Below are 15,653 nucleotides of genomic sequence, written 5' to 3'. Positions count from 1 at the left end.
TGCAGATGTCTACAAAGTGGCTGGAGAACAGTACAAAGGCTTGCAATATTTGGGGAATCACAGCAAGGACTGGTTTGCTTTATAATTTAATTACTAACGCTTGGTATAGTCAATACATGAAGCTTCTTGTGGGTGAATAATTGAACAAGAAATGCAAGTGTCTTGTAAAGACACCTACATACAATAGTGGCTTATAAATGGCTTAAGACACTCTGTCTGAGGAAATTCAAGTTGTGACTCTCTCACATGACATGGAAAGAAAACTAACTTCCTACAGAAGCTGCTATTCGGGTGGAACCTAAATGTAGCACTTCCTGTTCAGAATCAAAGGAGCAGTGATGGGCTCACACAAGGCCTTCAGTGTTCAACGCGCCCTCAATAGACTAGATATGAGAAGTCCAGAAATCTGCCATCTCAACATCTCTTCTACAGGACCTCACCAGCAAGGTTGTCTACATTTCTTATTGTCTTTTTTCCCCCCATACTTCATTTTTAGCTCATGGAAGGAGTCAAATTAAAGGATGCTTCTTGTTTTCACATGGATGAAAATTTTGTGTCTATATTTTTTTAGTATTTTTTTTGTGAAATTTTGCTCTTGCTTCCCTGCTACTTTGTCTCCCCATGCCTTTCCAATAATTGAAAGAAAATTAATCTCATATAGTCTCCTTACAAGTGATTACCTAAGCACATTTGCAGAAATGGATATGGCTGATTATTTAGCTCTAAATCTTTTCTCTGTGTCTCTCCTCAGTTTTTTTTCAAAATTAATATTACTTCAAGGAACTGAAGGAGTGGTCAGTCATAAACAGTAGAATAACTATGATACATGTTTTTCTGTCATATTGTTATGTACTGTTAATATTTTATTATTGGACCTTTGCTTATGTATTAGCTTTTGAAGATGAAGGACCCACAAACACTACTTGTCTCACATTTTGTGAGGCTGTCTATCTCATGTTCCTTGGTGCCTATTAGTGAAAACAACTAAATTGATGTTGGAAAAGTAGAAGGAAGGTGGATAAAAATATAGATCCTTGCTATAGATCCTTGGTGTCTATGGAGAAATGTAACTTATAGGACAAGGGGCAGAGGATAAGGAAGACTCTTTCTGTATATATAGATTATTCATCTTAGTGATTGCTTCCTGGAACAATAAGGATATTCACACATATACTCACATGCAGTCACACAATAGTCTTATTTTACACAATGATTGCAATCAATGTTCCATGACTGACATTTGCTAGCATTTTTTAAACAACAAACAGCACCTTAAAATTACCATGCCATGCATGGGCCACATGAATTATAAATTTTTTGCACAGTAGAAAAAAGTATGGACTCTGGGTTTAAATGTGTATGGATATTGGCATGTGCATACCTTTGCATAAAATCAAATGATGAATATGTATTTTCTCAGCACTGAGCCTTTAACAAATATGATTTTCAAAGATTATTTTATTGTTGACAGTTTTCTAGAAATGATTTACATACTGTGCATAGGTCTGGAACATAGCTGGTTCAAGGTATTTAAAGATATGTGGTACTAAGGAATTCCTAGGCACAAGTTCAGATTTTGGTGCCATATATAGGGGATAGAATTTCTATGTGATTTACCCAATAGTCAGTGTCAGATTAATACCTAAGAGATCTGAGCAAAATGATGAAAATAAGTATATCTTTATTTGTATATTAGTGCACGAGATCAGCTTTTCCTTCATCAAAATTTGCATTGTCTCTACCCTGCTGTATGTAATGCACACCACATCTGGATGGAGCTCAGTACAGCTGTCAGGGAAAATACAAGACCTTTATTTTGGAAAGTATAAAGTGATTACCAAGTCCTAGTTGCTCATTTGGTATTAGACTTGAACACTGTTTAAGGGAACATACTATGGGGTTTTGAGAATTGAATATGCACAGCATTTTTGTAAGATATGTTAATAAATCTTAAGCAGTGACAACAGAAATTGGAGCATTAGCTGGAAGATGAGTGGTGTCCTGAAGAACACATTTACAGTCATTCTGAGTGTGGAATTTGTAATTGGCAACTTTGGAAATGTATTCATAGCAGTGGTGAACATCATAGACTTGGTCAAGAGAAGAAAAATCTCTTCAATGGATCAGATCCTCACTGCTCTGGCCATCTCCAGAATTGTGCTGCTGTGGTTAGTATTACTGAATTGGTGTCTATCTATGCTTTGTCCAGGAGAGTGGATAAATGAAAGAATGATTGGGATAATACACAGTATCTGGACAGCATCCCACCAGTTTAGTCTCTGGCTCGCTACAAGTCTAAGCATCTTTTGCTTTTTCAAGATAGCAAATTTTTCCAACACCCTTTTCTTTTATATTAAGCTTAGAGTAAAAAAAGCGGTGAGAGTGACATTGTTTGTGTCTTTGTTTCTCTTGTGTTTAAATATTATAGTTATTAATTTACCTGAGAACATCTTGATGACTGAGTATGAGGTAAATAAGTCTTACAACTTGAGTTCGAATAACCTACAGCATTCCTCGTTATGGTTTTTATTTGCAAACACCATGTTTGCATTCATACCCTTTGCTGTGTCCCTGGTCACTTTTCTCCTGCTCATCTTCTCCCTGTGGAAACATCTGAGGAAGATGCAGCACAGTGCCCAAGGATGCAGAGACTCCAGGACCACGGCACACATCAGAACCTTGCAAATAATGATCGCCTCTCTTCTTCTGTATGTCCTTTTCTTTCTGTCTCTTGTTGCTAACGTTTGGGGGTCTCTGCTTCTGGAAAAAGGGATGCTACTTTTGTTCACACAGTCTTCAAGAGTTGCTTTTCCCTCGGTGCACCCCTGTATTCTGATTCTGGGAAATACTAAGCTGAGAAAGGCTTCTCTCTCTGTGCTGCTGTGGCTAAGATGCAGGCACGAAGACAGGGACCCTGAGGTGCAGAGAACCAGGGCTTATTTGTGTAGATCATCCTGCATACTTTAAAGGAACATTGGATCACAAAAATTCCTGTATTTAAATTTATTCAGTTTTTGAATTTTATAAAAAATGTATGTTTTCTTTTCAACTTGCAAAAGAGTATTTTGAAGAAATGTTATCTAAGCATTCTACAGTCTTTCTAGAACATATAAAATATGTTAACTTTTACATACTAAAATTGTATAAATGTAGATCAGTTGAGTTCAAGAAATGATTATAGCAAACCTTAATTTTATACCAGTTAATTCCTTTTAAACATCTCAGAACAAGAAATCTAAATATAGGATATGTATTTATATGTGTTTTCTAAAGTAGAACTTTGTAATTTTAGATACTGTGCTGGTTAGCTGTTTTTGTCACAAGCTTGGATCATCTTGGAAGAACACACTTCAACTGAGTAAATACCTCCATCAAATTGGGCAGTAGGAAAGTCAGTGGAGCATTTTCTTAATTGATGGTTGATATGTGTAGGCCCAATTCCTATGGCCAGTGGTACCCCTGGAATGGTGGTTTTAGGCTGTATAAAAAAAAAAAAAAAAGCAAGCCGAGAAAATCATGGAGAACAAGCCAGTAAGCTGTGCTCTTTCATGGCTTTTGAATCACTTTCTGCCTTCATTTCCTGCCCTGCCCTCCCTTCATGATTGACTATAAACAATGAGCTGCAATAGATCCTTTCAATTCCAAGTTGCTTTTGGTCATGCTGTCTATCATATCCCTAGAACGCAAACTAGGACACACTTAAAATGTATTTTTATATAGAAACTGTGAGTAAATATTATATAAGAATTGACGTATAAGTTATGAATAGTAGAAATAAAATATTCAGTTTATCATTTAAAACATCAGATTCAACTTAGAAATTGCAAATTCATTATGGCATCACTCACCTATATTTTACTAGGTTTGAAGCAACCAGGTTGTCTTAGGAAAAGAAATTTAGAGGAAGTTGTAAGTGATCTATATTAGATAAATGTGAGTATCTTCTGGGCTTACATATTGTTAGTACTAATTAAATAGTACAAATAAGAGGTAAACAAAATTAGTAAGTGAAGTTATAAAGAAAATAAGACGTTTTAAAATGATTTAGGTGCAAGTGTGATGTGGATGTTTTCTTTGTTGCTTTGGTATGGTTCTTTCTTTTTTTCTCCTTATGCAATGCTTTCATTGTTTATCTGTTAAAAAACTATAACATGTCAAGAAATGATGTCTATTTTTATTTTTTCTCTCACTGTTTACAGACAGTTAAACAGAAAGAGGTGACATAAAATAAAACATGAGTGTTTTAAATATAAATGCTGATTTTTATATTAAATTAGTAGATAATCTTTTAGCTCTTACTCATGTTTGACTAAGTGACTTTTCATAAGAGGAAACCTAGTTTCTGAGATCTAAAAAGACTTAGAAGGGTCTTAAGTTGCTAGCAGACAGCTTAAGAAAAAAAAAAAAAACTTGACAAAGTTGTGGGATGATTTATCCGGGGATGCCCAGCCAACACGATAAATGGAAAGACTGCCAAATTCAGATGAAACATCAAGAGACTTACCTGAAAACTTCCTTTATAAGGGCAAGTTTCACAGTACCAGATAGTGTTCTTCTGGCAAAGAGATGCCAACTTGTCTAATAGTCTCAGAAGCACGTTCTGGCTGAATATAAGTTCCTCACTATAAAATGTGTTGAAACCATTAAGTCCTGTAGCTGCTCTTCCCTGTCTAGAGCCTTCTAATTGAAGTTACTAAAAGCTGTGCCTAGCTTAGAGGATCAGAGGATGGGATTTTCACCTGTTGGCCATTGACTGCAGTGTATTTAAGCCTCCATGGTGCTATTAAAGATGGGCTTTTGGTACCAGTGCTGGAAGGTCTGTGTGTCGGTCTGTCTCTGTGTGAGTATTCTCAACCTCCAGCCCTTTGCCTGAAGCTTGCGAACTGGGTTCTAGCAGATAGAGCACAGAAGGGGGCCCGTGGTGCGTGGCATTTGGAGGTCCCGCCGAAATAGGAAAGGGAACGCTGAAAGGTCACCCTCGGAAGGTGAGGGTGGATTGGGGTATGTGTTAATCCTGACGTCCTTTGCTCAGTTTCAGCCCGGCAGAAAGAGGTAAGCAAACAGGTTCGTTCGTCAGTATTGCTATAGGATAGGGTCATTTCAGATTCCCTATCCTCAGCTGCCCAAGGAACTGACTGGGGACATCGCCTTGGGCTCCTGGGAGCCACTCTAGGTTCAAGTCTCTTGCCAACCCTAAGGTGGCTCCCTTAACTAAGATTTGTGCTTCCCTGCTCCCCTATTCAACCTTCCTTTATCCCAATCATCCTGTTTCCCCAAGTTCCCCTCATCCTCCCCTTCTCACTTTTCTCGCATGGGATTTTGATCCTACTTCATGTTCTGGCTTTGTGGGAGCCTAGCCAGTTTGGATGCTCACCTTCCTAGACATGGATGGGGAGGGAGGACCTTGGACTTTCCACAGGGCAGGGAACCCTGACTGCTCTTTGGACTGGAGAGGGAGGGGAAGAGGAGTGGGGGAGGGGGAGATGGATGGGAGGAGGGGGAGGGAAATGGGAGGCTGGGAGGTGGAAACTAAGAAAAAGTTATGTATTTATAATTTTAAATAATATTAACAAAATTAATAATAATAAAAAAACAGGTTCGTTCACAGTGCTGTTCCTGGCCTACAGGGACGTATTGAGGAGTTAAGATGGGAGCTGTAGGCAGTATCTTCTCTGCTTTGTTCAGAAAAGAGTCGGATGCTAGGGAGGAGTTTGATTATTTAGAGTTTGTGGAGGATAGTGAAGATTCATCAGAAGAGGAGGAGGAGATCATACATAAGGAAATAAGGAATCTCTTTAGAAAACTGAGAAAACATAAGTAAAAAAAGATTTACACCCAACTCCCTCGGCCCCACCAGCTTATAATGATGAAGTTTGGTGGTCTGAGTTGAGTAGGGGCTCTGGCACTGAACAAAACAAGGGAGTTTGTTTCCGTCCTGTACACATGGTTGCACCAGTGATGGCGGTGCCAGACACCAACAACCCAGGGCAAATAATTCGCCAACATTATGCAATACAATTTAAAGAAATGAAGCAATTAAAGGAAGCTGTAGCTGCATATGGGGCTCAAGCACCCTTCACATTGGCCATGGTAGAATCTTTCTCTGCTATGAATTTAACACCAAGTGATTGGCAGCAATTATGTCATGCTGTCTTATCTGGGGGAGATTATCTCCTATGGTGAGGGGAATATCAGAAAAATTGTAAGCAAATGGCCCAGTTAAATGCTCTAGCGGGTCAAGCTCAACATAATTTAGATATGTTAACTGGGGCTGGGGCTTATGCTTATTTGCAGCAAAAAATTCTATATGATCCAGGAGTATTCACCCAAATAGCTGCAGCTGCCACTAAAGCGTGGAAGGCCCTATCTAACAAAGCAGCTGGGGATCAATTATCAAAAGTTTTACAAGGACTATCTGAACCATTCCAAGATTATGTAGATAGACTGTTACAAGTAGCAGGTAGATCGTTTGGAGATGAGTCAACAGCCGTGCCTATAATAGAGGAACTTGTATTTGAAAATTCCAATAGATATTGTAAGGAAGCACTACGCCCTCACAAAGCGAAGAGTTTAAATGAATATATCAGGATATGCAGAGATATAGATGCGAATTTCATTCAAGGCCAGGTTATAGCAGCAGCTATTCAACTTCGGAGAAACAAGAGGACTGGGAGAGAAGGCCCGAGGCCGTAATTGTTTTAAATGAGAAACTCCTGGTCATTTTTGAAAGGAATGCCCACAGCTGATAATGAGGGAAGGAGAAAACCTGGCATGGGGCCTAGATGCAGAAGGGGAGCACATCGGGCTAATAAATGCCGCTCCAAAACAGATATAGATGGGAAACCCTTGCCACCTATCATTAGTCAATGGCAGGGAAACTGGCAGAGGGCCCTGCTCCAGGGCTATAAAACCTCAGTGTATGGAGCAATGACCACGGGACCGCAGGGACAGTACCCCAGCAGTGGCTGTGTCCAGTTCCAAAGACCTTATTACAGGGCAATGGAAGGAGCCCATGCCCCTATTGGCTAGGGTGAGGGGAGCTGTTTGTGATTTTCCTCCAGGAATGGACAAGACCATTTGGGTACCAGAGCGATATGTTCGGGCTGTGGAAAATGATGGGAAAGGATCCTGTGATGATCCTAAGAATAGCACCTGTCATTCTCTTGATGAGCCTCCTGGTGAGTCCCAGTCAAGTGGAAAGCATTGTGTGAAGCCTGGTAAGAAAGACCCTTGTATTGATCAGTGAGCCAAGTTAGTTCTTTGTATTTATCTTTTTATTCTTCAAACTGTACTGCTGGAACTGCTTTAAGCAATATGGCAAGAGAACAGGCTTCTATTAATCAAACCTTTTCCTTTGTGAATGCTTTATGCTTTGTTACATATTTTGGGCTATAAATATTACTTTAAAGGAATCCTATACAAGTGAGTGTCGTTCTTTTTTTTAATTGAAAAAAATAATTCCTGCCTCCTCCCAGCCTCCCATTTCACTCCCCCTCCTCCCACCCATCTCCCTCTCCCCTCACTCCTGTCCCCCTCCCTCTCCAGTCCGAAGAGCAGTCAGGGTTCCCTGCCCTGTGGAAAGTCCAGGGTTTTCTCCCCTCCATCCAGGTCTAGGAAGGTAAGCATCCAAACTGGCTAGGCTCCCACAAAGCCAGAACATGAAGTAGGAACAAAACCCCATGCCATTGTCCTTGGCTTCTCATCAGCCCTCATTGTCCGCCATGTTCAGAGAGTCCGGTTTTATCCCATGCTTTTTCAGTCACAGTTCAGCTGGCCTTGGTGAGCTCCCAATAGATCAGCCCCACTGTCTCGGTGGATGGGTGCACCTCTCGTGGTCCTGACTTCCATGCCCATGTTCTCCCTCCTTCTGCTCCTCATTGGGACTTTGGCAGCTTAGTCCGATGCTCCAGTGTGGGTCTCTGTCTTTATCTCCATCCATCGCTAGATGAAGGTTCTATGGTGATATGCAAGATATTCATCAGTATGGCTATAGGATAGGGTCGTTTCAGGTTCCCTATCCTCAGCTGCCCAAGGAACTAACTGGGGACATTGCCCTGGGAACCTGGGAGCCACTCTAGGTTCATGTCTCTTACCAACCCTAAGGTGGTTCCCTTAATTAAGTTATGTGATTCCCTGTTCCTCTATCAAACTTTGTTTTATCCCCAATCATCCCGTTTCCCCAAGTTCCCCCCATCCTCCCCTCTCACTTTTCTCTCCCCATCTCCCCTTACCCCCATCCCACCCCACCCCCAAGATCCCAATTTTTTGCCTGGCAATTTTGTCTACTTCCCATAGCCAGGAGGATAACTATGTTTTTCTTTGGGTTCACCTTCTTATTTAGCTTCTTTAGGATCACCAATTATAGACTCCGTGACCTTTATTTATGGCTAGAAACCAATTATGAGTGAGTACATCCCATGATCCTCTTTTTGGGTCTGCGTTATCTCACTCAGGATAGTATTTTCTATTTCCATCCATTTGCATGCAAAATTCGAGAAGTCATTGTTTTTTATGGCAGAGTAGTACTCTAATGTGTATATATTCCACAGTTTCTTCATCCATTCTTCCATTGAAAGACATCTAGGTTGTTTCCAGGTTCTGGCTATTACAAATAATGCTGCTATGAACATAGTTGAACAAATGTTTTTGCCATATGATAGGGCATCTCTTGGGTATAATCCCAAGAGTGGTATTGCTGGGTCCAGGGGTAGGTTGATCCCAAATTTCCTGAGAAACTGCCACACTAATTTCCAAAATGGTTGCACAAGTTTGCATTCCCACCAGCAATGGATGAGGGTACCCCTTCCTGCACAACCTCTCTAGCAAAGGCTATCATTGGTGTTTTTGATTTTAGCCATTCTGACAAGTGTAAGATGATATCTCAAAGTTGTTTTGATTTGCATTTCCCTGATCGCTAAGGAGGTTGAGCATGACCTTAAGTATCTTTTGGGCATTTGAACTTCTTCTGTTAAGAATTCTCGGTTCAGTTCAGTGCCCCATTTTTTAATTGGGTTAATTAGCATTTTAAAGTCTAGTTTCTTGAGTTCTTTATATATTTTGGAGATCAGACCTTTGTCTGTTGCAGGATTGGTAAAGATCTTCTTATGATAGTGTACATAAACGACCCCAAAAACTCCACCAAAGAACTCCTACAGCTGATAAACACCTTTAGTAATGTGGCAGGATACAAGATCAACTCCAAAAAATCAGTCACCCTCTTTTACACAGATGATATGGAAGCAGAGAGGGAAATCAGAGAATCATCACCTTTCACAATAGCCACAAACAGCATAAAATATCTTGGGGTAACTTTAACCAAGGAAGTGAAAAATCTTTTTGACAAGAACTTTAAGGCATTGAAGAAAGAAATTGAAGAGGATACCAGAAAATGGAAGGATCTCCCTTTCTCTTGGATTGGGAGGATCAACATAGTAAAAATGGCAATTCTACCAAAGGCTATTTATAGATTCAATGCAATCCCCATCAAGGTCCCATCAAAATTCTTCACAGATCTTGAGAGGACAACAATCAACTTTATATAGAAAAACAAAAAACCCAGGATAGCCAAAACAATCTTATACAATAAAGGAACTTCTGGAGGCATTACCATGCCTGACTTCAAACTCTATTACAGAGCTACAGTAATGAAAACAGAGGTACTGGCATAAAAACAGAAGTCGACCAATGGAATCATATAGAAGACCCAGTTTTTAGCCCACAAACCTATGAATACTTCATTTTTGGTAAAGGAGCTAAAAGTATACAATGGAAGAAAGAAAGCATCTTCAACAAATGGTGCTGGCATAACTGGATGTCAACCTGTAGAAGAATGAAAATAGACCCATATCTATCACCTTGCACAAAACTCAAGTCCAAATGGATCAAAGACCTCAATATCAGTCTGAACACACTGAACCTGATAGAAGAGAAAGTGGGAAGTACCCTACAACAGATGTGCACAGGAGATCGCTTTCTAAGTATAACCCCAGTAGCACAGACATTAAGGGCAACATTGAATAAATAGGACCTACTGAAACTGAGATTCTTCTGTAAAGCAAAGGACACTGTCACTAAGACAAAAAGGCAACCTACTGACCGGGTGAGTGTCGTTCTTATCTTTCTTTTTTGAAATATTTCTCTGAAAGCTCAGGCACTATTAAATCCCATGTTTGTTTTAGTTTTCTTTCTTTTTTCTTTTCCTTTTTGAAGTATGGAATAGCCCCTTTGGGGGAAAAGATATTCTTGGTTGTTCTTTCAGAAACTGTGGCCTGAACAACTGCTGAGATGACCACTGCAGTGCTGCCTTGTTGGTTCAGGTATCAGCCATCATACCACTGCCAATTACCAAAAAGGCTAAGCAGACTGAGATGACCCTGTTTCGAGAGCAAAGAGACTCTGGAGAGACAACTGCAGTGGTTGCTGTCATCGTGGTGTCTGCTTCTGCAGTCATGGTCACAGGACTGGCAATGGCACAAACATCTTTGTTGTCAGACACCATGGATAAACTGGCGAGACAAATCAACAATGCTCTCCAGACTCAGAATATCCTGAATGTCCACATTAAATTTGGACTTTCTAATTTAAATCAAGAGACTGCCCTATTGTAAAAGCAGATGGACTTATAGGCTAGTACAACAAATGTCTTGTTCACACTTTTATCATTCCATTTGTATGACATCTGTTAATATTGCTAATGCCTCTTATGTGGTGAAACAACTCCATGGTTACTGGAATAGCCCTTGAAATGTTACAATTAGCACACCAGATTGTAACTGTTTTAGCAAAAGGGTTGGTAGAATACCATAGCCCAAACGGGAGGCTGGATCCAGTAGTAACTGGGGACCCTATTGCTGGCAATCTTAATGCCTGTTGCCATGGGCATTCATCTCTGAATTCTGTGTAAGATCAGACAACCCGTGAGAATTCCGCATATGGTCACTTAGCAAGTCCTTCTGAGCCTGTTGGCCAGTAACTTGAACGTATTCCAGGTTTGGCTGCAAATACTGCACCAACAATGAAGACTCCTCCATAGACGGGCAACTTCTACAGAAGAGGACCCGCCTAAGACAGGGAAGGGGCCTCCCAAAGAGGGGTAAGAGTTTAATCTTCTGAGATGACCTAAGATAGGAGGGTCTTCTGTTTTATAAAAAAATTAGGGGGGAGATGTTGGGACCAATTAAGTCCTGGCCTTCAGCTCCTCTTCCCTGTCTAAAGCCTTCTAATTGAAGTTACTAGAAGCTGTGCCTACTCACTCATAAGTGGTTTTTAAAAATAAAGCAAAGAAAACCAGCCTACAAATCACAATTCCAGAGAACCTAGACAACAATGAGGACACTAAGTGAAACAAACATGGATCTAATCTATATGGGAAGTAGAAAAAGACAAGATCTCCTGAGTAAATTAGGAGCTTGGGGATCATGGAAGAGGGTTGAAAGGGAGAGGAAAGGCAGGGAGGGGATCAGAGAAAAGTGTAGAGCTCAATAAAATCAATTAAAAAAAAACAAAAAAGATAAGAGGATGGGATTTTTACCTGTTGGCCATTGACTGCAGTGTATTTAAGCTTCCATGGTGCTATTAAAGATGGGCTTTTGGTACCAGTGTTGGAAGGTCTGTGTGTCGGTCTGTCTCTGCATGTGTATTCTCAACCTCCAGCCACTTGTGTGAAGCTTGCGAACTGGGTTCTAGTGCAAAGAGCACAGACGGGGGCCACAGTGCACGGCAAAATGAAATGCAGACCTCACACCATTGTTAGGCCAAGAACCTGGATACAGGCCATAGAATCCATAGGAGAACCAAGGACTCTGATTCTGCTAAATTGCTAAATGGACATAGTAATAAAACAGCTCCTCGTGATTTTATTTACAGATTAATGCATCTCTCAACCCCCATTTGTGAAGCCTCTGTTTGTAATAGACATCTTTACATCATTAAATAAATGCTTTGTAAACAAATAGAACACACCTTTATTTTTATATAAAGAGATACTTTATATAAAGTAATATTCTACAGCACCAGTGGTCATTAACATTGTATGTCAATGAATCTGGTTACATACTTTTTGTGTGCAAGAAACCTGAATATGCTCCCACAGCACCTCCCCTTTTTTCTTTAAATATGAGAGTTCCAAAGCCACTACAAAATGTATATACTAGGAACAGACTTCAAGTATAATTAGAATTACAACCAGCATAAATAATATTAAGAAAGGAACATATGCTAAATGTTTTAATAAACATTCTATCCTATGGAGTCTAAGTTTTGTAAAAGAAATGACTTGGCTAGATCATAAGAGTTCAGTAACTACAATTATCTAATCTTCAACCCCATTGAAGGCCTGAGAAGGGAGATAATATTACTTGAGCATGCAGGAAATACAATCAAGTAGCTTCCAAAGTGAGCAATATATGACAGAGACAATTAGCTACCTGAGCAATTAATACCCAAAGTCTTATTTTGCAACGTTGAAGCAACCAACTCTGCTAGTGTAACTGATAGACCATTTTCAGAGGCAGGAATTTTTTTTTTTAAAACTGCCTTACCCTGTCTTGGCAAGATTTGACAGTCCTGCTTATCCATTTCTGAATATCATGTAACTTTTCAGTTATTGAGGCATTGTCATTTCCTTGCCCAAAGGAGAGTTTTGCCAAGAAGAAAACAAGCTCCAAGTGGAGTGTCTTTGGTGCTCAACATTCTCTCAGGAACAGAATGGTGCTGTCAGAAGTAATCATGTCTCATGTCAACAGATCCCTAAGTTATTTAAACACCATGTTCTGCAGAACCTTGAAGTGGTTGAGGATTACCTATCTAGACAGAATACAATCTCTGTGTATTTAAAGAACCTAATTGATCTGACTGTATGTACAACAAACATGAACAACTATTGACCTATAATCATTAATACCAGTATAACTTAAAGACTCAAACTTTGTGTAAGAATATTAAATAACCTGTAAACAAATGTGCGACAAATGAGGACAATGACCTCAAAATATAAACAATATATCAGTATCTCTCTAAGTAGGAGTAATATATAATGCAATATGAAAATATATCCTAAAAGTTGTATCAATATAAAAAAATGTCCTAAACAAAGATAATAACATACATATATACAATCTGACAAAATAACTTTGTATAGGTGTACAAATAAATATAAGTAACAGATATAATTTGAAGTTGTATCAGTATACAAAATTATACTAATGTAAATTATCTGTGAATAATATCTTACAAGTATTCACTTTATTACCCACTATTATCCCATATACCCCCCCTTTTTAAGCAAACATAGTTTTTAAACCCAACCCTCTATATAATACAAATAATAATCAACAACCCCTAAACAGTGTTCCCAACCCTACAGACAAACTTTATGTGAATGGGAGCATCATCTTCTATAATTTCTTCTTTCTGTCATGGGGGCAATGTTCTCTTAATGGGATCCTGCAAAATTTAAAAAAAAATTAAAGTGATGGTTAAGTTTCAAAATTACTGTCTAGTGTAGTTGCAAACAATTTCTAAGCAGTTGTTAGATAGGTTTTTTTTTTTCAAAGTTCTTATTTGGAATCCTGGCTAAAATGTCATGAGAAGGTACACCATTTCAGCAGCTGGTACTCAAATAAAGAAGTGGTCTTATAGTAGCACTGTCTGCATAACAATGTCATCTCAACTAGGTAGAGTTGTTGCTGTGGGTCCCCATCTTCTTCCTGGAAACTTCAAAGATTACTGCAGGAATAGGATCTGTAGGAAAATCTATTGTTCATCATGAAAAACCTTAAACATTATTCATATATACATACATTCAATGAAGAATATAATATAGACAAAAAGATCATGGAGAAAGTAAAAGTTTTTCCTAAATTTTTTCTTCTGTCCCATACCAGATGGCTCCCGATATGAGACAGAAACTCTGAATGTTCCTTTTAAAAACACACTTAGATGTAGAGAAGTACAGAGCCATTGTCCAACTCCAAAACCACCTGAATATATTAATATACATAAGTGCGTGTATGTGTAAATGTAAGTGTAACTCATACCTGGATTCATAAACCATATTCTGTTTTCTAGATGCTCCTTAGTGGATAGTTATTTTTTCTTCTGTCAGAATCCAAACATCCAGAGTCTCTTGAATTTTTGATGATGTGTATTTTTCTGCAAATATAAGAGCAGAACCCTGTCCAACCCTGATGAGATTTGCTTACCACCTATATAATTGTCACCATTGTGGATGTGGTATCATTTCTGTTTTTCAAGAGGTTTCTTCTTTTCAAAGCAAATCTTTATTAATTTTGATGGTATGCATAATTTTTCTTCTCCTGTGGAAACAAGATCAAAACCCCTTCCCCAATGGAATACATCTTCTGGTTTCTATTGTGAGGTCAACACATCCTTGAAATATACTCGTTGATTCAATTCAGAAGTTTTTTTCCATTATCCAGTGTCTCTCTGCTGCTGTTGTTCCTTTTTCATTAGCCTTAAGAAAATTCAAGGTTAATAAACCATTATGCAATTTATTTCTGGAAATATTTTCCATCCCTTTCTGTTTGTTCAGCATATCCTTTATAGTATGATTTGATCTTTATATAACTGCCTGACTTGTAGGATTATTTGATAAACCTGTAATGTGCTTTATATTATAATAAGCAAAAAGCATTTCATTTTCTTATATCCATATGCTGGACCATTGTCTGTCTTTATTTGTGCAGGTACACCCATGATGGCCATAACTTTCAATAAATGTGTGATTACCGATTCAGCCTTGTCTCAGCTCAGGGCAGTTGCCCATTGAAAACCTGAATACATGTCTATGGTATGTTATACATATTTTAATTTACCAAATTCCATAAAGTGGAACACATCCATCTGCCATATTTCATTCCCTTGAGTACCCTTTGGGTTACTTCCTGCAGGCAACAGTGTTTGACTATAGAAAGAACAAGTAGGGCATCTCTTTATAATCTCCTTTAGCTGGTTGCCATGTAATAGAAAACTCTTTCTTTACACCTTTGCTATTGACATGATGATTTTTTATGAAATTCTGAGGCCTGTAATATACTTCCAATCAATAATTGATCAGTTTCTATATTACCTTGTGCTAGAGGACCAGGCAGACCCATATGGTATTGGATGGGTATTATGTGCATAGGACAAAGCCTATTCCTGATTATGTCTTCCCCTTGGATAAACAATGAATTCTGTATTATCTTGTATAATAAAGCTGTTTCAATATGCAAGATAACTCTGCATATTGTAAATCTAACTATATTAAGAGGTTCTTTAAAATCCCTTAGCACGATAAGAATGACATATAATTCTGCCTTCTGAACGGAATTATAAGGGCTTTGTTCCACCTTACTCAATTCTTCTGATTTGTAAGTTGCTTTCTCCGATTGATTTGCATCAGTATAAAATGTACAGGCTCTAGTTATTGGTGCATTATGTACAATTCAAGGAAAAATCCAAGAAGATCTCTTTATGAGGTTAAGTCTATCACTTTTGGGATAGTTGTTATTAATTTCTCCCCAAAATTATCACAAGCTCTTTGCCATGGTTCATTGTCTTCCCATAACTTCTTTATTTTATCAGTAGTAAAAGGAACTATAATTTCAGCTGGGTCTATACCTGGTAGTTGACAAAGTCTCAGTTTACCTTTT

General features: G+C 38.7%; 1 protein-coding gene across 1 annotated transcript; it reads left to right on the top strand.

The window, feature by feature from the left end:
- Positions 1–1,989: 1,989 nt before the first annotated feature.
- Positions 1,990–2,967, top strand: LOC126494223 (taste receptor type 2 member 116-like). The gene has a single exon (XM_050131482.1). The coding sequence runs from the start codon at positions 1,990–1,992 to the stop codon at positions 2,965–2,967; it is 978 nt and encodes a 325-aa protein (XP_049987439.1).
- The last annotated feature ends 12,686 nt before the right edge of the window (positions 2,968–15,653 follow it).

The sequence above is a fragment of the Alexandromys fortis genome, unplaced genomic scaffold (genome assembly GCF_014885135.2).
Source record: "Alexandromys fortis isolate MF-2015 unplaced genomic scaffold, M_Fortis_MF-2015_v1.1 scaffold_353, whole genome shotgun sequence".
Classification (NCBI taxonomy): Eukaryota; Metazoa; Chordata; class Mammalia; order Rodentia; family Cricetidae; genus Alexandromys; species Alexandromys fortis.
This window is presented reverse-complemented; position numbering and strand designations above follow the sequence as displayed.